The sequence below is a fragment of the Triturus cristatus genome, chromosome 7, assembly GCF_964204655.1.
Source record: "Triturus cristatus chromosome 7, aTriCri1.1, whole genome shotgun sequence".
NCBI classification, from domain to species: domain Eukaryota; kingdom Metazoa; phylum Chordata; class Amphibia; order Caudata; family Salamandridae; genus Triturus; species Triturus cristatus.
Window position 1 is genome coordinate 1853202399 of NC_140590.1, and position 23564 is coordinate 1853225962.

A 23564-nucleotide genomic window follows, 5' to 3' on the forward strand; every position below is an offset into this window, starting at 1 on the left:
TTTGCCAAGACGGAGGGTGCACCCTTTCGGAATTGCCAGCGGAAATTCGGAAGATGCAGAAAGCAGCATAACATTGTAGCAGTTAACGCTTCAGTTCCACTCAATTTGTTTAGTTGTATGCTATATTTATTGTATTATTTCTCCAGACACATATTGTGCCTAATAAGGAGCAAACTTAGCTTATAACTTTTCCGGTCCAAGCTGACTTCTACACCGCGCCCTACGATGTTGTGACTGTCTTCCTCACAGAGCCCTCCAAAATGTTCTTATTCAGTTACTTACTCGTACATATGTTTGTTTTTCTGAATTTAGAGAGAACTTAAGTTTTACTGTTATCTGAACAATTTTCTCTTTGGTGCTGTTGGGACTGAACATTTATTCTTTAGAATGGTTTAATGTCTTGTATTTTATTTCCCAAACAACAGATAATCCCATCATCACCTCTGTGTTTTCACTGTACCATGGACAAGATGGAGAATTGCATTTCCAGCCTGCAGGGGGAAACCCTGGGAACGAAGAGCAGTTTGCAGGTGAAGGAAGGCAATGGCGTGGGCAGTATTTCTTTGATTTTTGTAAAGATGTGCTGCCTTCTTTAGTTCTATTTAGTCTGTTAAGACCTGTGAACCAGTGGTCTAAGAAACCAGAAGTAGGTTTGTATCCTCTTTTAACTGGGTGGAAATGACACACTTGTGTAAACAGCACGAAGAAGGCGTGCTGGCGCTCATATAACTGGTATCCCTGAATTATGGGCCGAGTTGTTTATAAATGTGTCCTGAATCCCAAGATGGCAATATAAGACCATAGAATTAGTTACTCATTATGTATTTTTTCATATTGCATGATACGTTCATTTTAATTATGTTTGGAAATATTGAAAGCATTTGAGTGTCAACCGTTTAGTATTAATTGATTTATTGTTGTGCCTTAGACTGCAGATATATCTGTCAGTGTTTTGAAAAATGTGAGTTTTTGTTGTTGGTGATAATGGACTCATATTTAAAATGTGTTTTTTATGCAACCATGTGTATAATTAGAAGTCATTTTTTAAGCTAAAGCAGCAAGGAAATTAAAGACCAGTTTTCTAAAATGCGTATTTGTAGTACGTTGACACTGTAGAGCAGGTTTAACACGACGTATATAAAGAAAGAAAATAAAGTGCAATATGGGACAGTGTATGACTTTATGCAGACCTGGTTCTGCCTTACAATGTTCATTTTCACACTTTGGGAAGGATTAATTGGCACTTGCATCAAAGAATGGGCCTGCATGTTTGATCTTGTCATGTGCTTTCAAACCACAGACAAACATTCAATAACAAGACTTATCAATGTAATATATACAATCTAAACATTCTTACTCCAGTCAGTGCCCGTTGTTAGATTTACTTTGAAGAGAACAGCTTTTTCAAGCTAAGTACCCCAAAATAATCATGTAATCTAAAAATACATACATGACTGTCTGTAATGTGGTCCAATATTGCCATCTTGGGGTTCAGGTGATATTTACAAACCACTCCACCCGCAGCTTTGTGATTAATGATGTTTTGCAGCGTGAATCTTTCTGGATTCACTATGCTGTGCATTATTCCGCGATCTTGTGGTTGGGTCCGGATTCGTAGTCTTTTCTTTTTTTTTTTTTTTTTTTGTAGCCCAGGTGGGCGTCGACGTACACCATTTGGTGCACCTCCCGTGACGTCGTCGTGCTTCCTGCGGAAGTCCCACCTTTGGGGCGCCATCTTAGATTCTTTTTTCCGCCGTTGGGTCTGGATCGTCATCGGGAAGCTCCAGAATTACACTCGAAGGAAGAAGGAAGAAAAGCGAGTTTCATCGATAGAAACACTAGAAGATATCAGGAAAGGAAAAGATTTCATCAGGAGCGCGAAGAAAGGAGGACCAGCGCCCTTTTCTTCGACGGCCTTGGAGAATGCACGCTCAGAGACCCTGAGCGCAATGGACAAGACGCCATTCAAGTTCTGCCCAAACTGCCACCACAAGTTCGCGCAGAGAGACCAGCATCCGGTCTGCAACCTCTGCCTACCGGTCGATCACCAGAGTATCGACTGCAACGCCTGCTCAGCCTTCGCGCCGAAGACACTCAGGGTGAGAGAGCGGCAAAGAAGGGCCAACGCCAGCATGGATGGCAAGGGGAAGCCCCCGACGCTCTACGCTCTGGGCCTCTCCTCGGACGACGAGGACAACGTCGCCGAGACAGCCGAAAACTTCACGGTCGTAGAGACCGACCAGAACAAAGAAGACGAGGTAAGAGAATCGTCGAGCGCAAAACAGAAAGTACCTCGACAACACGAGGGTGACTCGAGAAAATCTGAGTCAAAGTCCACGAAGGGAGCCCCGGCGCCGAAAACTTCGACGTCCAAAGGGGGAACCACGGACAAGAGGCCGAGCGGATCCTTAGATAAGGACTCCCTGGTGCCGAAAGACGCCGAAAGGCAAGGGTCGTCGAAAGCATCCCATGAAACGGGCCGATCGACGCAGAAAGAACGTTCGACGTCGACGCAAGTTTCATCGAAAAGACCCGCGGTCGACGCCGAAAGCATCTCCGAGATGGAAAAAAAGAAGAGGCGGCTCGAGGCCGAAATGGAGAACATCCTTCAAAGAAAGAAGGAGTTCGACGCCAGAATGAAGGAATTCAAGATTCCAACGGTTCCATCAGCGGACGTCGAGGAGGTCGAAGACGAGTTCGACGCCGAAGGGCTGACAAGGGAACTCGAAGAGGAAGAAGAGCCCTATTATGAGGGAGAAGCCGAGGAAGAAGACCAACGGTCGTTCTACGAATCGGCGGCATCTACCAGCAACGACGTCGAATGGCACGATCTCGACACCGAAAACCCGGAGGAGCCCGTGGACACGTACCCTTCGAGGCCTTCGCCACCCGACGACATCGGGGTCTACAATATGGTGGTCAGGAGCGCAGCAATGGCCTTCGGCGTCAAACTCGACGAGGAGAAACCGAAAGCCGATTTTCTCGTCGAGACACTGCTCCCCATCCAGACAAGGAGCCAGTTCCTCCCCATGCTACAAAGCGTGATGAATCAGGGGAGAGAAGCCTTCAAGGAACCTGCGACCTGCCGGTCGATCACGCCCAGGACAGAGAAGAAATATAAGCACTCCTCCCTGGACCCCCCTTACATCAAGGGTAGTGTGACCGCGGACTCCATCATAGCCTCCACGGCCAGGAGAAGGGCCAACGTACCAGCAACTTCGGGCCCACCCCCGGATAAGGAGAGCTGGAGGATTGACCTCACAGGAAGAAAGGTCGAGAGGAACGCCGCAATGCACTGGCGCATGGCGAATTCAAATGCACTCCTCAATAGACACCAATACCAGCACTGGGATGAGATGGGGGAGTTAGTAAAGCACCTCCCCGAAGAATACCGGCAGAGAGCGAATCACCTGATAGATGAAGGCAAAAACATCGCCAACTCCTGTATAAAGACGGCGTTGGATGGGGCAGAAACTTCAGCAAGACTCATGGCCATAGGGGTCACAGAGAGGAGGCATGCATGGCTAAGAATCTCGGGATTCAAACCGGAAGTGCAGAACATCATCCTTGGCACCCCCTTCAATGGAGAGACACTGTTCGGAGCAACAGTGGACGACAAGCTCACCCAGCTGAAAAAAGAAAACGAGACGGCGAGGTCCATGGGGGCCCTGCAGCTGAGGGGAATGAGGCGAGGAAATCCCTCGAGAAGACCCTACGGTAGGGGAGGAAGCCAGCAGGGGACGTCGCACCAGGCGTTCCAACAAGGTCAGCAGGGTGAAGGTCACGGACAAGGTCAGCAGAAACAAAACTGGCAATATCAACCTCGGGGCCAGTCCTTTCGCGGGAGAGGGAACGGACGTGGCCAAAGGAGGAGAGGGGGCGAACAGCCCTCGACGAAGTGACTCAGCACGCACGAGGACGCCTACCCTCGCCAGGACCCCAAGGGTGAGGCGCAAAAAAGTGTCATCAGGGGGAAGAGAAAATTCAAGAGCCTACGAGCATACGACACCAGTAGGCGGAAGACTGAGGTTCTACCTTCAGGAGTGGCGGCGTATAACCACAGACAAGTGGATACGGAACGTTGTGCAGTACGGGTACTGCGTAGATTTGGAGAAAAGACCTCCAAACAGGAAACCAAGGGGAAGACTGAGATCGGCCCAAGAACTGGCAATACTCAGAGAAGAAACGCGGAAACTCCTGCAAAAGGGAGCCATAGAGACAGTGCCGTTCAGAGAACGCAACAAAGGGGTCTACTCAAACTACTTCGTGGTTCCGAAGGTAGACGGAGACCTCAGACCCATACTAGACCTCCGTTACCTAAACAAGTTCATCAGAACGCAAAGGTTCAAAATGACTTCACTGCAGGAGGTTCTGCCACAGATAAGAGAAGGGGACTTCATGGTCACCGTGGACCTCAAGGATGCCTATCTTCACATCCCAATAAACAGAAGGCACAAGGGCCTTCTAAGATTCAACATCGAACAAGAACACTACCAGTTCACGACCCTGGCCTTCGGATTAAAATCAGCACCAAGGGTCTTTACAAAATGCCTGTCGGCGGTAGCGGCGCACCTACGAAGGCAGGGAATACATGTCTACCCCTACTTGGACGACTGGCTGGTCAAGGCAAACTCACGCGGAAAGTGCGAGAGGCACGCAAAACGCGTAACAGACACCCTCACAAATCTGGGATTCTCGATCCACTGGGGAAAATCCTCGATGGAACCGGAGCAGGTGAAGATTTTCCTGGGGGCAAAGATCAACTCCCGCAACAGTACAGTAGTGCCCAGCGAGAGGAGGACAGAGGCTCTACTGAAGGAGGCGAAGCTCTACCAGAAGGGGCGAGCTCTGACAGTGAGGGCTGTGAGCAAGATGATGGGGATGATGGCGTCCTGTATCCAGCTGGTGCCGAATGTACGCCTGCACATGAGACCATTCCAGGAATGGCTACAACAACAATGGTCACAAGCAAAAGGAAGCTGGGAGGATCTAGTGGTTGTTACGCACGCAGTGCAGGAGGAGATAACTTGGTGGAACAGAGACAACATAACAGCAGGGAGAAGCCTGACACCACCAATCCCAACAGTGACCATTACCACGGACGCATCGCAGAAGGGATGGGGAGCGCACATGGACAACCTCAGAGTGAGGGGTCTATGGGCCCCAGCAGATGCGGTCCGCCATATCAACTACCTCGAGTTGAAAACAATCCTGCTAGCCCTGAAGGCATTCCAGAGGCACCTGTTCAACAAGAGGGTGTTGGTCCAAACAGACAACACCACGGCGATGTTCTACATCAACAAACAAGGGGGGACACAGTCGTTCCCGCTCTCATCCCTAGCTCAGGAGATTTGGAGATGGGCCATACCTCTCAGGATAGATCTACTGGCAAGTCACCTACCGGGGAAGGACAATGTGGAGGCAGACTGGCTAAGCAGGCAGACCTCAGCATCACACGAGTGGGAGCTCAATGGCCAGGAGACGGAGAAAATCTTCCGGAGATGGGGGACTCCCACAATAGACCTTTTTGCAACACGCCACAATGCAAAATGCCAAAGCTTCGCGTCCAGGCAACCAGATCAGCTATCCAAGGGAAATGCCCTATGGATAAGCTGGTCGAGGACATTTGCCTACGCCTTTCCACCGATACCCCTGTTGCACAGAGTGCTCGACAAGTGCAGAACCAGCAACATGACCCTGATCCTGGTGGCTCCGCAGTGGGCGAGGCAGACATGGTTCTCACAAATTCAAGAAATGGCACAAGGCGACCCATACAGGTTCGAGAGGAGGAAGGACCTGCTCTCAATGCAAAACGGAGAGGTCCTGCACCCAGAGCCAGAGACCCTCAACCTGGCGGCATGGCTCCTACGGGAGGCGAGGAAACCAACTACACGAAAATGCTACAGCGCAAAATGGAAGAGGTTCACTGTGTGGTGCCGGAAAAAGGGCCTGCAAAACAGAATGACAAGAGACTCAACAGTACTGAGGTACCTCACACACCTTCTAAAGAGTAACCTCTGCTCGAGCTCACTAAGGGTACACCTAGCGGCCATCGTGGCCTACACCAGAGGTGAAAAAGGTGGAAGTTTCTTCAGCTCGCAAGTGGTGAGGAGATTCATGGAGGGAGCCAAAAGGATGGCCCCCCCGAAAAGGTTGCCGCCGCCGGCATGGAATCTGAATGTGGTCCTGACGGAGCTCATGAAGGCACCGTTTGAACCCATTCACAAGGCAACACTGCAGATGTTGACTATGAAAACAGCCTTTCTGGTGGCCATAACCTCACTACGCAGGGTGAGCGAGCTTCAAGCACTAACGCTGCAGGAACCCTACATTCAGATTCACAAAGATAGAATAGTCCTGAGAACTGACCCACACTTCATGCCCAAGGTAGTGTCGGCGTTCCACATAAATCAGGCTATCCAGATACCAAGTTTCTTCCAAAACCCGACTACAAACGCAGAAAAGGCACTGCACACCCTCGATGCCAGAAGAGCGGTGATGCACTACATTGAGTGAACCAAGGAACTCAGGAAGTCGAAACAGCTGTTTGTGTCCTTTGCTACTAGCTTCATGGGTAGACCAGTGACCAAGGGCACCATCGCTAGGTGGATTGCCCTCACTATTCAATTCTGTCACAAACAGGCTGGACAGGAGCTAGCGGAGGGGCCCCAGGCTCACTCCACAAGGAAGAAGGGGGCCACCGTTGCCTTCCTGGCAAACACGCCCATCCAAGACATTTGTCTCGCAGCAACTTGGGCATCTGTGCACACGTTCACAAAACACTATTGCGTGGACATTCAGATGAATAAGGAAGCACAGGTCGGACAGAAGGTGCTACAGCACATTTTCAACGACCAACGCTCATCTTCCACCCAGCCACCACAAAATTAGGAAAACCGCTACAAAGTCTATGCACAGCATAGTGAATCCAGAAAGATTCACGCTGCAAAACGAAAAGTTTCTTACCTGTCGGTGTAGTTTTGCAGCTTGAAGATCTTTCTGGATTCACTAGCGAACCCACCCACCTCCGCCAGGAAGATGAGGCTGGAGGAAGAGGGGGTAAAATGGAAAAGATCAAAGAAATACAAACATACAGATAAAGGGACAAGAAGGATTAATCAATCGCCTAGGGTTAAAAAAAAAAAAAAAGAGGAAAGGAAAAAAGAACCCGAAGATGGCGCCCCAAAGGTGGGACTTCCGCAGGAAGCACGACGACGTCACGGGAGGTGCACCAAATGGTGTACGTCGACGCCCACCTGGGCTACAAAAAAAAAAAAAAAAAAAACAAAGAAAAGACTACGAATCCGGACCCAACCACAAGATCGCGGAATAATGCACAGCATAGTGAATCCAGAAAGATCTTCAAGCTGCAAAACTACACCGACAGGTAAGAAACTATTCGTTACTATAACCCCTCAATGGCAATATTGGGCTCGATTACACAGTCACCTGTTATGTATACTTCACAAACACACTGAAAATGCAGTTATGGGTATGAAATAAAACTGGAAAAACTTAAGAATTTACACACCTGTAGTTAGTTCCGCAAACCAGGCCTCGCATGTCTGCCATACAAACGTATACATCACTCCAAACACACAGCTCATGGCCTTGCCTTTGATGTAACACATTGTTAGAAGGGCCAGCCTCAGGGAAGGACAGACTATGTACCTGACCGCCCTGCGACCCACCCTTCCCGGGAGATGTAGCCGAGCACTGGCGGGAGACCCCCTCAGGGCTGGGTGTCGTATCTAGGATCCTACACGCTGACTTAGCACCACGCAACACAGAGACACCACACCGTAGATTCTGAAGCACGTATTCTTTATCTAGAGATATCAGGACCTTTATGATCCGCAGAGTCGTCTGTACAAGTAGAGCAAGGGCTCATAGAGTCTCTGTTGGGGTTGGGGGAGCGGGACAGTCTTAGGATCAGGGTCAATGCAGGTGTGTATCCGGCGCACGGCTCTCAATCCTCGAGCCGGGGGATATGATACGATCTTTGGGGTCCAGCCGGACCAGAATGGTTCTTTAGTGGCGACCAAGTCTGCAGGGCTTGAGTAAGGATGTTGGAGGCCTGACAATCTTCAAGGAGCCGCGAGTCGGTCAGCAGGGCTCAGAGTTCTCAAGGTTGCGAGGGGAACCGCGACACGTCAGCAGGGCTCAGATGATTTAGGCAGAAGTCCGTCTCTGCCAGGTGGAGCCGCGAAGCTGTCTGCAGGGCTCACCGAGGTTCCAAGAGTTCCGTCGGACCTTGGGGGATGTTCTTTCAGCCGCGACCACGTCAGCAGGGCTCTCTTCGTTCCAGGATTCAATCTGCTGATGGCCCCAGAGCGCCACTTGTTATAGGTCGACTCCTCTTTGATGTCCGGAGTCCTCACGGGCAGGGGTCTTAGCGCCTGGGGGTCGTTTGTTGGGGGTTCCTGCCGCACGGCCCTTTGATCCTTTCAAGGCGGGGTCGGGAGGGATCCCAGACACGCAACAGGCGTGGAGCCAGCCCTCAGGGTGGCCGGAGGGGCGATCGAAACCATCTCTTGAGAGGAGGTCAGAGGTGTGAGTGAAACTACTCCTCCCTCTCCTGCTCACCGGAAGAGGAAACAAGTAAGGTCTCTTCTTATGCTGTATCTCACCCCATGCTAGCCATGTTTCAGTCTTGCTACCAAAAAGGGTAGTGGAGACTTGTAGAATTAGGGTCCAGCATCGCACGCTGCGCATGGAACTTGGCCCAAATAAAAGGGGACGCCGTATGGAACGTTGTTTACACAGAGGGGCAGGCAGCCTGCTTTGGGCCTTAGGCCCTGTAGTGATAGCCCAGGGGAGTGGGTTCGCAGGGCTGTAGCTATCATTGGTGCTGTATGTGCAGTGGCACCAGGGCCCAGGGTTGCAAGGGTCCAATGCACCCAAATGATGTCTGTTTTACTATGCTTCCGTGCTCGCATTAGTACCCAGTGCAACTTGCTGTGCCAATGTTGCTTTGGGCCTTGGAGCAGTGGCCCCAGTGAGAGGAAAACTGAAGCAGACGAGACAGTTAAGTTTTGTTGTCAGAGAGGTGGCGGTGGGAGGCATGGGGCAAGATGGGGCTCCTTGTTTTTAACAAACGGCAGAGCAGATCCCATGCTTAATGTGACTTAACTATCATTAGTGAAGCAGGCGCAGTGTCACAGGAGCCCAGGAGTGTGGGGGCCCACATCACAATTATACCTCTTAATTTACAAAAGGAGAATGGTGGATCACTTTCCTAGATATTGTTAGTGCCCAAGGCACCATCGCTGCAAAGAGAAGAGAAACATCTGGAAGCTAATTTTTTCTTGTTTATTTATTTGATGTATTTAATCCTTCAAGTGCACGCACAACAATCTATAGTATATAAACACAGTGAGTTAAAAGTACATGTGATTGAAGCCATATAAAATAAGATGAAAACAAACAAAATACTTTATAATGAATATAAATGGATCCATTTATATCAAGAAGAAAGCTTAAAAAAACCCCTCATTAAACGATCACAGATATTCACGGGGGGGGTGTTAGTAAAGTGCTTCTTTGTGCGTTGCTATGGAGTGCCTTGAAGACACTGGACACAAAACAAATTCTGCTAGTAAAAGAGGCCAGAACAGAAAAAAAGTACGATCCCAATCCTGTTTGTCAGCTCCTCAGTATTCATCCTTCTTAATCCACACGTTATCACCCAACAAGATCTGGTCGAATCTAAATTTCATATAAAATCATCTAGGCACAAGAGGACATAGGTTCACCTTCTGATAGAATTGCATCTCATCACTTCGTACAGTCATACAACCCAGTTGAAATCTATTTATTTTTAAACAGTATTGCAGATCTTGAGCATGCTTTTTTAAGTGAGACTTTAAAGTGCTATTTAATTGACTCTATAACACCACATCATTATTTATGGCCATTTGCTGTAAAAAATAAGAAAATGTAATTCCAAAGGTGCTTAGGTCTTTTTCCCCTAGTCTTATTGTCCTTGGGTAGTTCCAGCCAAATTACTTTTTTTAATGAATTTTCTGGTCTTCTGAAGAGTTGATAAAACTCTTGAATTATTTGGCAGTAGGCACGGAAGATAATACCCATCAGGCCCAGTTCACGACAGATCATTTGGATAGAGCTGGAGGAGCTTGCATCAAGGTAGCGCTTCCATAGAACAGAGTCAATATCAGAATTGGAAATAATCGAAGAAAGCAACCTTGCTCCTACTCGATAAAAAGCAACGGGAAGCACACTATCCATGTACACCGTTAACAGCAAAAAAAGACCCACCTTCCTTGTGCATTAAAAACAGTAAAAGGCCAATTCCTGCAGACTTTGATTTTGTAGCCTGAAAGGTATTCTGTGGGACCCAAGACCAATTATTTGAGCTGTTTACACCTAAATATGTTTATTCCTTTACCACTACCAATTTTTATCCCATTAAAAAACCAAGATCTAGGTGACGTAATGCCTCTGGCGCCCATAATCAAAACTTTAGTTTTCCTGTCATTTACAGTAAGATGATGTGAAAAAGAAGCTGAAATGTTCAATTGTTTCTGTAAGCCAATGGGTGTAAGAGACAAAAATACAAAATTGGTTGCATATAATAGAATCGTTAACCCCCTGCTTTGAAATAGCCGGAAATAAGACCAATATAAAGAAAATAAGGAGTTAAAATGCTTCCCTGCTTAAGGCCGTTGTCAACTGGGATTTTACCTGAAAATTCATTACATAAGCTCAAAAGGACTCTCAACTAATTCTCAGAATGAAAGGAGATCAGGGGAGACAGTAGTTCATAAGGTGTATCCAATCTCACAAGTTTATGCCAAAGAATGGAACGATGAACAGAGTCGAAGGTGCTGCTGAAATCAAGTCATGTAAACCTTCTTCTTACGCAACCTTACTACTTTTTCGCCTATTATGTATAAGCACAGCATGTTATCCATGGTAGTGTACGCCTTCTGATAACCTGACTGCTCAATAGGCAATAACCTAGCAGACTCCATCCATGAATCTGAATGATTTAACAAACATTTGGCAAAGTCTTCCCTGTCACATCTGATGAGGTGGTAGTTTATCAGGAGGTTATAATCCCTTTTTGTTTATTAAGAGGAACGATGTTACTACCTTGCCAAGACTGGGGCACTGTCTGTCTTTAAACAAAGATCAAACTTTGGCTTCAGGATATCTGCCCATAAATAAGGAGTTGTTTTGTTTTAACAAAGCAGGCGGGAATACCATCTGGTCCCAGAGCGCGGCTATTATTCAAGTTAGAAATGTCTTTGACAGTTTGATCAAAAGAAAATCCAAACGAGCCAATGGCAGTTTTTTAACATATGTCTCGATTCCGGGGGTCGGAAGAAGAAGACTCCTACAGATCACAAAAATGAGAAGGCCAAAGATCTTAGTCTGGTGGAGTAGGAGTTTTCCTGTGATCTCTACCCAAACATCTTGCTATTACAAGCCAGAATTTATGCATATTATGAGAAGAAACCGCTGACTTAAGATCAAACCATGACTTTGCGACTTTGGTTGATTTAATATGAGTTTTTATTTTCGTTGCAAACGAATCCCAAAGCAAGAACACGACGGCCTCAAATTTAGCAACATCCAAAGACAAGGAAAGCACCTTAAACACCTCGCTCAACCAAGGCTATAAAACATCTTGTTGTGCATATTTCCAAACATATACATGATCAGAATAAGAGCTTAATTCAAAACTAGTGACGTTTGCTCCCAAATTACAACAGGGCATATATCTAGTGTAACAAGCTGAGAATGATCACTCCAAGAGTGGGGGCGAAATTGTAAAATAGGTACACAAAAATCCCACTATTGAAGTAAAATGTAATTAATAAGCTATCAGTAAGAGCCTCTCTGTCAAGAGAAATTATCTATGCAAGAGAGATCAAACCGACCATTGATCATGGCCAGTTCAACTCCAGAGCCCATGATAATAAATTCGAGGAACCAGCACACCACTTCTTATTGGGGGAATAGGGAGACTAAAGGCCTTAGTGAGCATCTAATGCAGAAAAGACCATATTCTTATACTCTGATGCGATTACTTTTGCATTACAATCACACGAAACTAGTAAACATGGATTGGGGGCTCGTAACTAATAAATGTCAATGGTTCCTTTGAAACGTAGACAAAAATATAGAAATGATTAGCAGTAGGGCCTTAATAAATATTACAAATTAAAATATTCATGAGTTATATCATCAGTTCCCATCTAGGAGCAGTAAACAAAATAAGGGAGAGCAAGTAAAAACGGAGATCGTTCCCATACAAAAGACCATCACAACAAAATAGCCAGTCCACCACTGGGTCCATCTAATAGAGTGGAGGGCAGTGGAACAATAAACAAAATACTCATCTAAATCAAAATCGTTCAGCAACCACGTTTCTCGCAAATAAATAATTATTGCATCATCAAAAAGATTCAAAATTAGACACGTACAAATGAGCATGAAACCCAGCCACATTCCAGCAACAAAGTTTCCATGAGGAGATAGGAGGAAGAATTGCAAGAGAGCTCATTCGAAAGCCAAGACTAATTGTTAAATCTTTAAATTGTCAGCAACTCCCAAACCCAGTTTATCGTTGACTACCCTACGGCCATTAGAATTGGTAAGGGTTAGATTGGCTGCAAAAGACTTCGAGCAGGTGGAAGTAATGGTTAGAGCAGTACAACTATCTGCATGTCATTTATGAGCATTCGAGAAAGCAGTGTATTGAGCGGTATTATGACCCGACCCAATAACTGGTAGAGCATCAATGACGATTTTAAAACATGACTTGTATTTCAATGTTAAGGAGGATATAGATTCAGAAAATATATTTCCCCAGCGAAAGCAAAAAATTGTCTAACAGCCGTTTTCAAATGGCTCGCAGCCGCCCAGTTAAAGTTCCATGAGGACAAGTCTGAAAATCCTCCTATTCGGATCCTTTTCCCCATAGTTCAGGGAAGCACTCTGGACGCCAGAATATCCTCTCCCTAGTTCCTCGGGACAGGCAGTGAAGAACTTGGGTGTCTGGTTTGAGGAAAATCTCAGGTTCTCTACACATGTAAAACAACTGGCCAGCCAATGTTTTGGCACACTGAAGTCTTAGGAAGTTTCTTCCTCTATTACCCAGGTCTGCCAAGAAGATGGTCACGCGTGCTCTGATCCTTAGACGCCTTGGCTATGCCAATGCACTTTATATTGGCCTACCAGGATACCACCTCAAGAAACTCCAGGCAATACAGAACGCTGCGGCCAGAGTTCTGATGGGTATCCCGGTCAGGTCCAGCGTAAAACATCATTTGCGGGATCTGCACTGGCTACCAGTGGCCCAAAGAGTCAAATTTAACGCTCTCACGATGGCCCACTCAGCCCTTTATGGTCTAGGGCCCCATCTATCTGAGGAAGCGGTTTAGCTTTTATACTCCACGAAGGCATCTGCGTTCCGCTTCAAAGTGCCTAGCTTCGATCCCGCGCTTTTGGCGGGTAAGAATTTGAGGCAGCTCTCTATCCTTCAAAGCGGCTGAAGCTTGGAATTCTCTCCCCCTTGAACTGTGCAGCATTCACGACCATTCCATGTTCAAGAAAAGATTAAAAACCTTGCTGTTTACATAATCGGTAATTTCCCCCAGTTCCATACTGTTCTCACTACTGGCTCTTCGCGCCGGGACACTCATGAGTAGCCGCGTGCACTATAAATCACTATAACATAACAAGCGGTCAATTGACTTCCAGACCTCTTGATCCCCATTAGCATAAGTCTGAAGAATTGAGCTTAGGATCATAAATGTTAAGAAGAATACTTAAGATAGTCTGATGATTCAAAAGAATACTAGTCTCTGGAGAAGGTAAGAGTTCGATGAATTTTAAAACGTGTGGAATTCTCAAGAATTGGGGGTTCTTGTACAGGAAACCTTTCCGTGTGTTTGGAATGTAACTCGGATCTAGGGGGAAAAAAACAATAGCATAAGGATTGAATAAAGAACTTTCCCTCAAATGAGCAGATACCCCTGGGCAACACTCAGTACTAACGTTCCCCTTATTGTCATACTCTTATTGCAAAAAAATAACATTGATTTCAGTAGAGTTTCCTATTGGAATTGCGTGGGAGGCGGAGGATCCTAGAACAATAGGAGTTTCTTCTAACTCCATTAACTCAGGTGATTTACCAAATCAATTTATTTTCCCAATTTATTCTTAATTGTACGAACTTTAGAATGTTTTGTCTTCCTCAGACCTTCAGCTATGACCAACTTGGAAGGATTTTCAATTATAACATCAGAAAAACTAAACGCTTCCTGAGGAGCTTTCACTCAGTATTTAATTTAAATAAGGCTGTATTTTTGTCATTCTCAGTAAGGGGGGGTCTGTCGGCAGTATTTATGTTAACCAAAACCGTCTGACTTTGGAGACCTCTCAGGGATAAGTGAACAGAATTTTGTTGAAATCTGGAGTCTGAGATCATTTATGGTTTCTGGGTCAGTACTTGTAGCTGAAGATTTTGTAAATGATTTACTCACCACAGAGGAACAAATATCACCTTAACAGAACCTCGAGGACAACGGAACAGCTGAAACAGGATTACTTTGGTAAGAGCTGTTAAAATCGAGGATAACCTTATAATGAATGCTCTTGAACTATTAGCTAGTTGTTATTTAATTTTTGCAATGAAGGAACAACGGTGTGTATTGAAGACCTAATACTAGAGATACGGGAGCTCCACAGTTGGCGGCTAGGGCACATCATCAGGTAGGGAAAAGGAATTCCTCTGCTCCAAGATGGTAGCATATTTCATTAGAGGTCGATCAGAGGAGAGTGAATCCTCTAAGCCAACTTCAGATTTTTCAAAATCATTATGCCTTAGTCATTCTGTATAGATTCAGTAATTTCACAAGAGACATTCAATTCATTAACATTTGTATTCTTTATAAGTGGCAGTGAAGAAATCCCTGCCCTAGGGATCTTATTCACATTACAATTAAGGAATGCAGGTATTGGCTGTGAACCGTCTGAAGAGCCTATTTTCCCCGTTACTCTCATCTGAGGGGAGAAGGATTTCAAAGCATGGATTGTAGTGTTGTTCCTTGATCCAAAATTACTTGAGGCTGGTCTAAGCAAGATTTCTTTAAGTTGCAATTCTCAAAAGGAGGGGAAAAAAATCCAATGTAGTTCTTTGGAGGAAAAATTATCCCTCTTGTGAATTAGGTTAGAATGCAGCTGATGATGCCCAACTCTGTCCTGGAAGGTTGATAAACGACAGTTCTGTTCCGCGGTTCTTTAGAGCACAACGACATATCCACTTGTAATTAAACGTATTATTAAATTCCACTTAAAATTTGATTATATTTCAAACAACCTCAATGGTGGTAGTGGATTTGCCACATCACCCTCCCTGTGAGCAAGTCAAATCAAACAATACTGGGTTTGTCGTAGTGGGCCAACATCCACCAACAACGGCTTTCAAAAATTAACTAAGAAAATAGTCCATAGTCTTACCGGAAAATGTAAGTTGAGACCTGTGTAATGGGCTAAAATACAGAATGACCGATAAGCAGCAAGTATTACCACTGGAACCAGCCGCACCGGCCTAATGCCAGCCCGTTCCGTTCACTGTAGGAGACGGCCTGCACCTAGTGATAGCTGCCAAACATCAGATGTTTTAAAATACCGGGCTTTGGATTATTCAGATGTAATTCATGTAGTACTGCGCTGTTGGTAGGATTGACCAACTTTACAACGTAATATTATGTAATAAGAAATGGATGAATGACCTCCCAACAACATTGGCATAGAACACGTCCTTACATCCATAATCCACTATTAGTCCTATAAACAAGGCAGAGTACCGAAAGAATGTGTGAGAGCGATCGAGATGTGAGAGGGCATTTGAGAGTGCTTACGAGTTAGAGTGCAATAAAGAGACTGCTGTACTTAGTACTGTCTACCATAAATCCATCTGACAAGCTACGATTGGGAAGAAACTACATACCCAGCAATACTTTTCATTAAAAGTATGCATTTTCACAAAACCTTCAAAAAAGCGACCTGTGTAAACACTGAAAAACACAGTTTTATCTACATTGGGGTTAGGCAGCTGAATAAACACTCATCATAAAAACGTTTGATAAACACCACTGAAATCCACAAAAAATAATCATTGAGAACAGGAAAGCCTGACTGTGAGCTACAGAAAAAGCACTATGAAATGTTTTCATAACCCCTCCATCCTGAACCACATTACTCGACCTAAAGCTTTGGGGCTGGGATTCAAATTCAAAACATTTTGCTTAGGAGGGCTCACAGCAAAAAAAACATCTGAAATCTTTTGAAAAACCAGAAACTGTACTTATATTTATTAATTAAAATTAGCAATTAATGAAACGTGCCCATGATGTTTAGTTCCACAATCTGTAGACTGCAAAACAGCCATGCAGGCCATAATTGGTTGTGCCAGGCTTGGTACACATGACTTTCACATCACAACAGGCATTCGCAACCACTGCTGACTCACGGAGGCGTTTCTCATATACATCCTTTGTCCTTCCTCTCTTATCCTATATTTCTTCGAAATTCTAGAGGGACAGGCATACTCTTCTTCTTGGCCCAACAATGTAATCTCTTCCCTGGGATCTAGTTTTCATCCAGTGCATTCCACTGACACGGACTTCTTTCTCAAGTCAAACTATATACAAAAACACCTTTGCTTGTATGTCGTGATCTGTATGCGGATCCAACACTGTATATCACCCCAGTCTTCGTTCTTTTAGTTCTTTAAGCATTTGTAGTTATGCTCTGCATTTCATTTACTTTGTGTTATCTTTCAGCATTCCCTTTTTTGTTGGATAAAGTCAACATTTTTCCTGCACTGTTAACCGCAAGGCTTCATGCTTGAGCGATGTCTTTTTTTACTGGTAAACTTTTCATTCAATACCAATGAGTTCCTCCTTTCTCACTGATTCATCAGTTATTATTGGATAACTTGTCAATATCCTGGTCTCAACCCTGGATTTGTGTCCAACTGCCTCATAACTCTGTTTTTTACTGTCCATTTAATTACCTCCAACATTTATTGAGCCTGGTGCTGCTTTGCATAATTTAGGTACTACCTCCAGTTATTCATTTTCCGTTCAGAACAAATTTGAGTTATTTTCAATAATACAATTTCAAGAGGAGTCGACTACATATTCCATACAATTCTGCTGCAAATAGCCACTGATATTGTCATTTCCCCAAGTACCACCCACCCTTCCTTTCCAACTCATTTTTCATTCCTTGGTTTGCAGGGCCTAACTTTATTCTTTTAATGTCTTTACCTTCTTGTATGTATATATTGGCTTCCAATCCCACTGTGCTTTTAGTTCATCTTCCCATGTCTTCTGTTCAAGTGCTAGCTCTGTCAGAACTATTTGGACGTAACCGTCTTTTGAATTTATTAACCCAATACAACCTCTGCACTTTTCTGCCCTTGATTAAACATTCTGTGCTTTCTCTCCCTCTGCTTCTCCCAGATTGTGTTCCAATTGTCTCACAGCCCTTTGCTTTTCAGTTTTTTTTGTTATTAAGACACTTTTTTTCTTTCGGAGCATAAATAATATCCAGATGTACATTTCCAAGTACTCCCATGAATCTGAGTGACTTTAAGCTTGTGCTGAGCCTTTGTCGTTTATTTCTAAGGACCTGTGTCACAAGTTCCATCACCATCATTGACCGTATTCTTCTTTATTGGTTATTGATGGATGGTGATCGTTTTCCCCAAAGATCTACTATTTCTGGATTTGCTGCTTATGTAGATGTCAATTATAAGATTCTAATAATTGTTTGACTATGGGTATCTCTAAAGGATCATTCTTAATGGGAAATTTAAACATCCTTCAATGCCACTCTAGCTTTCATTCCATTATGTTTGTTGGGATCGACAGGCCCACACACATTCTTCTCCCCATCCCAAAGTTCGTATAGATGTTTGCATATATTGTTTTTATGTTTATTTGGTGTTTTATATCAGTTACAAATTATTTTATTCTGTGGTTGACAATTTTGTACACTTAGAGTAGTCTTTTGCAGACCCCGTCTTTGACTTCCCCCATTGTTCCGTTGTTGTGTCCTTCCCCACATTTGTTTCCCATTCGACCATGAGTGAAGCATGTATGTTGGGACTAAGCTAAAGTTTCTAATTCTTGTTGGGTCTCTTGATCCTGCTTCTTTATTTTTGTTGGAGAACTACTAGTATTGAATTTGTAAATATGCAAAAGCAACTTTTAAGTGTAGGACGCTGGCACTTTATGTGAAATACCAATAATTGGTTATATCGTGTAAGGAGTCTAGAGATTCCCCAAGAAGTGTTCAGGGCTCACTGTAAACCCAAAGTACTTTATTAGTGGTTTTGTGGTCGAGCAGCCTTATTCCTAACAGGAGGCGTACAAGACATTTTTTAAGCACACAATGACTAATAAATGACACACGACTCAAAAAGGAGATCCACTCCATTGTATAAAAATAAGCTTCTTTCAAGATTCATTTTAAGACCAAGATGTACGTTCAAAGGAAAGTACGTGTTTCAATAAAAATGCTTTTCACTTTAAAAAGTGGACACCTGGTGCAATTATTCAGTTCAGCAATGTTAACCTATTGGAGGAAAAAAGAATGCAGGTTTGAAGGTACGTACCCTACTTACAAATCAAGTCTTCGCAGTCTGTGGTCAACACCAGACAAGCTTCAAGTTAGCACCAAGACAGCATCGCCAGCTGCACAGGGGCGGCCGGGTGCAGAAGTCAAATTCGGGGTCAGGCGCCCACTGTTAACTAATGGAGACTGGGGTGATTGAAGATGCGCTACTCATAGGTGAGTAAAGCGGTGTCAGGGGTCGCGTATCCTCGAGTTAAGGAAAGCACAGGGGGCCCCCAAGGCAGCACCAAGCATACACTCTCAGCGTTGGCCAGGTGCAGAGTACTAACACAGTGTCGGGCACCCACTGCAACTCAATTGGGGAGATCGGTTTTGAAAAGAGGCTGCACGCGCTAGCCAGGAGCATGAACAAAGAAAACCCACAGTTCCCCAGGTAAGTGCTGATGCTAGGGGACCTAGTGACACTGTTGGTCAAGCTCCCTAAGGCCCAATGGCTTCGGGTGCAGGGGTGTCCTTTGGTGTTGGGAACACCTTATCGGGCAGGTCCCAGTTGTGGGGGTTGTTGTGCAGAGGCTGCAGGTGTCGTCGTGGGGTTCAGCAGGGGTCAACTAATGGTGGAATCTTGCTCAGAATCGCCGGGGAACCTTCGCAGGACTGGTGGACCATTTGGACTCGGGCCGTGGGTGTCCGGTGCAGAGGTGGGTCCGTGGCAAGTTCACAGTTCCTCAGGGCAGAGTTTGTGCTTCTTTAAAGCTGGTTTCTTCTTGACAGGTCCACTGTCCACAGGAGATCGTGATCTTTATTGAAAGCAGGCAGTCCTCCTAGGGCTTTGGAGGTCGCTGAACCTGCAGGACGTGTCAACTTTTGTAGCAAGGGCAAAGGCAGCAGAGAGGCCGGCACGGCGGGCGCCAAGTCAGTCACTGGTCCTTCTTCTTTCTGGCTGGTGCGGCTCTTCGGTGTCCAGGCTTCATAGGTCATCAGCAATCTGATTCCAAGGTCTGAGGGTGCCACCTAAATACTAGATTTAGGGGTGTTACAGGGGTGTGACAGATAGGAACCAATGGGTTCCTTACCTGGGGTGTCTACACCCTCTATTAAGTTCCACCATCTTCTTCAGAGTGGTGGGCACTGAATTGTTTGCTTCACTTTGCCTCCAGCACCTGAGAGGTGGAGTTGGCGAAGGGGGGCTAACCTCCTATTCTGACCTAATTTTCTTGCAAGTTCTCCTGCCAAAACTGGGGGTTTGAACCGGGGACTGCCACCTGCTGCTAGCAGCATAGGCTGGGGTCAGATTACAAAGGCGGCAAGGCCTTTGAAGCTTCCCTCTCGAGCACTGTGCTCCTCCTGGGGAGGAGGTGTGACACATCCACCCAAGATAGACTTTGTTTCTGGCCTCCGACAGCAGGGGATCTGGACCTAGGGCTCCAGAAACATGTCTTCTGGTGGCAGGCTGCCTAAAGCCATTTCGAGACCACACCAGGGTTTGTAGGTTTTCCGGGGGGGTACCTCGGAAGTTCCCTCTGAGTACATGTTTTAATAACTTCAACACTGGCATCAGTGTGGGTTTATCAAGAGGGGTTGTTCTGCGAAGTCATCATGGTGCTGGGGACCTAGAATTGTTGAGTTTACAACCCATGTACTCTCAATGGCTCGCCTGGCACTTACAATATCAAAAATAGACTTCAATATTGTAGGGACATATCTTCTCTTGCAGATATGCCTACACCTGTGGTATAGTGCATCCTGCCTTAGGGCTTGTAATGCCTGCTAGAGGGGTGAGTTACCTATACCTTAGGCAGTGCTGCTTTGACATGGCACACAGGCAGTGTGCCATGTTTACTTAGTCGTTTTTGTCTGTACCAAGGTATGCAGGCTGCAGTGATAGTTTGCATCGTCTTGGCCAGAGGGCCCTTTTCAGTCCCCATGCCCTAGGTACCGGGGATACCATTTAATAAGGACTTACAGGGGGACCTTAAGTTGTGCCAATCATGTTACAGTTTTAGGGAAGGAGCCCTGGCACAGGGGACCTGGTTGGCAGGGACCCTTTGCACTTTCATATCATGGTCCAGGTAAAATGTGGGAGGCTAACCATGTCAAAAGAGGCACTTTCGCACACTAGGTATCAAAATTTGGCAAAATGTTAACCCTCATTATACGCTTTTCTGATTCCTATTTATTTCTCCCCTCCTCTCACAGTGTTGCGTCCAAAGGACTATCCGCTTCCCACTGTTTTTTGTGATCTTCATTTTGTACTCCTAAGTTAATGTGGCCGCAGCTTTCTGTAGTTTGTGCTTACAGTGGATTGTTGTTCCTTCATGTAATACTCTACCTACCATGCTTTGAATGAAAACATAAGTCAGATAGAGAGTAGCAACACTTCACATTCTCTGAACATCTGGGTGAATGGTGACATCTGCTGGACTCTGGTCTGTAAACTCACTCTTCATTGGAGAGGATCCTGCCAGGGGCTGATCTGAACTATCTTGTCTACTGACTGTATAATTCGTAATGTAATCTTCACTAACTAGAGAGATTGTTCAATCAGCACATTTACATCCAATGAGCCCCAAGTCCTATAGGCAGTATGAGAAGAGGAATGTTCACCTGCATCTGAGACCGACCCTTCTGTTGTCAGTCAGCCCCTCACTTGAGCTTCTTTGGAAACTGAATGACAACGGGTGGGTTGACATTCGGATGCATGTGACTGTTCCTCTTCTCATAGCGCCTATAAGACTTGTGGCTCATTGGTTCCTCTCTCCAGTGAATCGTGTGCTCCTCATGGTTTCCTTCCCCAAAATGATTTCTGCTTTTTTCTGTTACTGATTCTTAAGATGTGTGTCTCTTACTGAAGTGTATCATTCTGTGTTTTAACCCCAAAGGGTCAGATCCTGTTTTTACATCTGCAATTTCTCTACTTCACTATTGGGATGATAATCCTGTGCAGCACAACCTGGGCACGGAGAGCCAGACCACAGGTGAGAAAGAGCCGATGTGTAATGCAACACCAATAATCGTTATTACTGCCGAACGGACGCTCCAGGGATCGCTTGCGGGCTTTCACTCAACGTTTTGTTACTATGTCTGTATTTATGAACTAATGAACATTTTCAACTTACAGATAAGGTAATAGGATAATTTTTTTATTGTATGTGGTTAATTATTTGGCATTAATGGTACTGTACTTGGAACATTAGCATCATTATAGATCCTTTGATCTTTAGTGGTATGTAGGTAGGTGACCTATTTACTAGCAGTATTAAAATAAGGATCTGAGCCAGCATTGACGAGGCCAAAAGTGCTTGGACAAAAACAGCTATAAAACGATGACCTGAATTAATTAATTGGAATATATCGACCAACACGGAATTTAAAATTCCATTCACTGGAATTAGCCTTTCTGTGCTGTGTGTATGTTTTCTATAGGGCAATCCGTTCATCTGCAATGCATAGACGGTATGCCCCCTGAATACTGAAACCACAGTATCAGTGAATCAGAATTTCTGATAGAGACTTTTTGCGGCAGATTCCTCACTGCATGCTAATCAAGACATCCGCCTGGATTCGGGGAAATTTCAAGCAGTACCCCTGCGCACTGAAATGTGGCGCCATGCAGCTCCACACCAATATCTCTGCTCCAGAAGTGATACGCCCAGCCCAATATAGGTGCAACCCCCCATGTGCGCGCACATCAGTTCCATTCGTTCTGCACAAACAGATGAGGATCTGGAGCTATTGCAAATCTTTCTCAACTGTAATGTTCTAAATCCCCCCCCCCCTACTACAGTGTGCAAGGGATAAATCTCACCACCCAAATCTACTGGGTTTAAAACTTGGGGGAATATTGCAAACAAATTTGTTTAACAGACACACACTAATTTGTCTGTCGTGCCTGAGATCGAACCACAACTCCAAAGCCTGCAGTGACTGCGCCTTGAAGCACTCCAAGGCTATCTGGGATTGGAAAACAAAGCTGTTCGTCCCAAAGCACCACAAGACTCCATGTTGTGACCGACCCCGGTCCCAGACCTGACATCAGTGTCGCGGCCCCAAATCTTCGGGAAAGTTGAAAAAACACAAAGTCCAAGCGGGACTCTACCCCTTACTACCACTCTCGATCTCCTGAGAAGGTGCAAGGGCACTAGCATACCTCCTGGTCTCTCCTCCAAAGCCGTTCCACTTCGGAGCTTATTCCAGTGCATGTCCCGAGGCCACCCGAAAATCTGGGTGAGGTTGGTGTTAATCGAAGAATTCTGTGATGCCATTCTGTAGCATTTTGGCACATTACTATCTCCCTCTAGCACACCTTCAATTCCTTTTTTTTTTTTTTTTTTTTGTTTTTTTGTTTTTATTGAGCTTGATCTGTTTCATTCAAACAAACAAGATATATGTATTCTTAATACAACAAAAAGTACATCAGTTTAGAAAAACAAAATCATTACAGCACAATACGAATGCACAATTAATATAAAATATAGAAAATGCAAAGTAAATCTCTACATGTTTTACATCATCAAATCATATCAGCCCTTCTCTCTACAGGGGGGTGATCATACATTGGAATACCAGTTGGAAATTGGGGCCCAGATCTGGGTACCCCGGAGTCTAGTTTTCCTGCCTCTTGTACTATATATAGCTGTCTCCTGCTTATAAATGGCAAGAAATCGGCTAAGCCACATCTGAAAAGTAGGTACATTGGGATCTTTCCAACAAGCAGCCAAAATGATACGAAAAACGGCTGTGCCCAGGAAGACAATCCTCTGTTCCTCCAAGCTGTACCCCAAAGATTCGTCAAAACCTAAAAGAAATAGGGTTGCGGAGGATCTAAGAATCCGCCCGAATATTTGAGTCCAAAATCCTCCAATCGATGTTTGCAAATTATCCAATTTTGGACATTCAGCAAACATATGAATTAAATTTGCCTGTCCCTGTCTACATCTAGGGCA

The 23564-nt window shown here is 45.1% G+C and overlaps 1 protein-coding gene across 2 annotated transcripts in view; it reads left to right on the forward strand.

Annotated features, from left to right (window-relative positions):
* The window catches only part of LOC146813451 (uncharacterized), a 245015-nt gene that overhangs the window by 147605 nt on the left and 73846 nt on the right, over positions 1 to 23564 (forward strand). For both annotated transcript variants that reach the window (XM_085620213.1, XM_085620212.1), the window contains exons 5-6: positions 426 to 530; positions 21501 to 21596. In XM_085620213.1, the coding sequence (XP_085476339.1) occupies positions 426 to 530; positions 21501 to 21596 (201 nt within the window). The remainder of the gene's footprint in view (positions 1 to 425; positions 531 to 21500; positions 21597 to 23564) is intronic.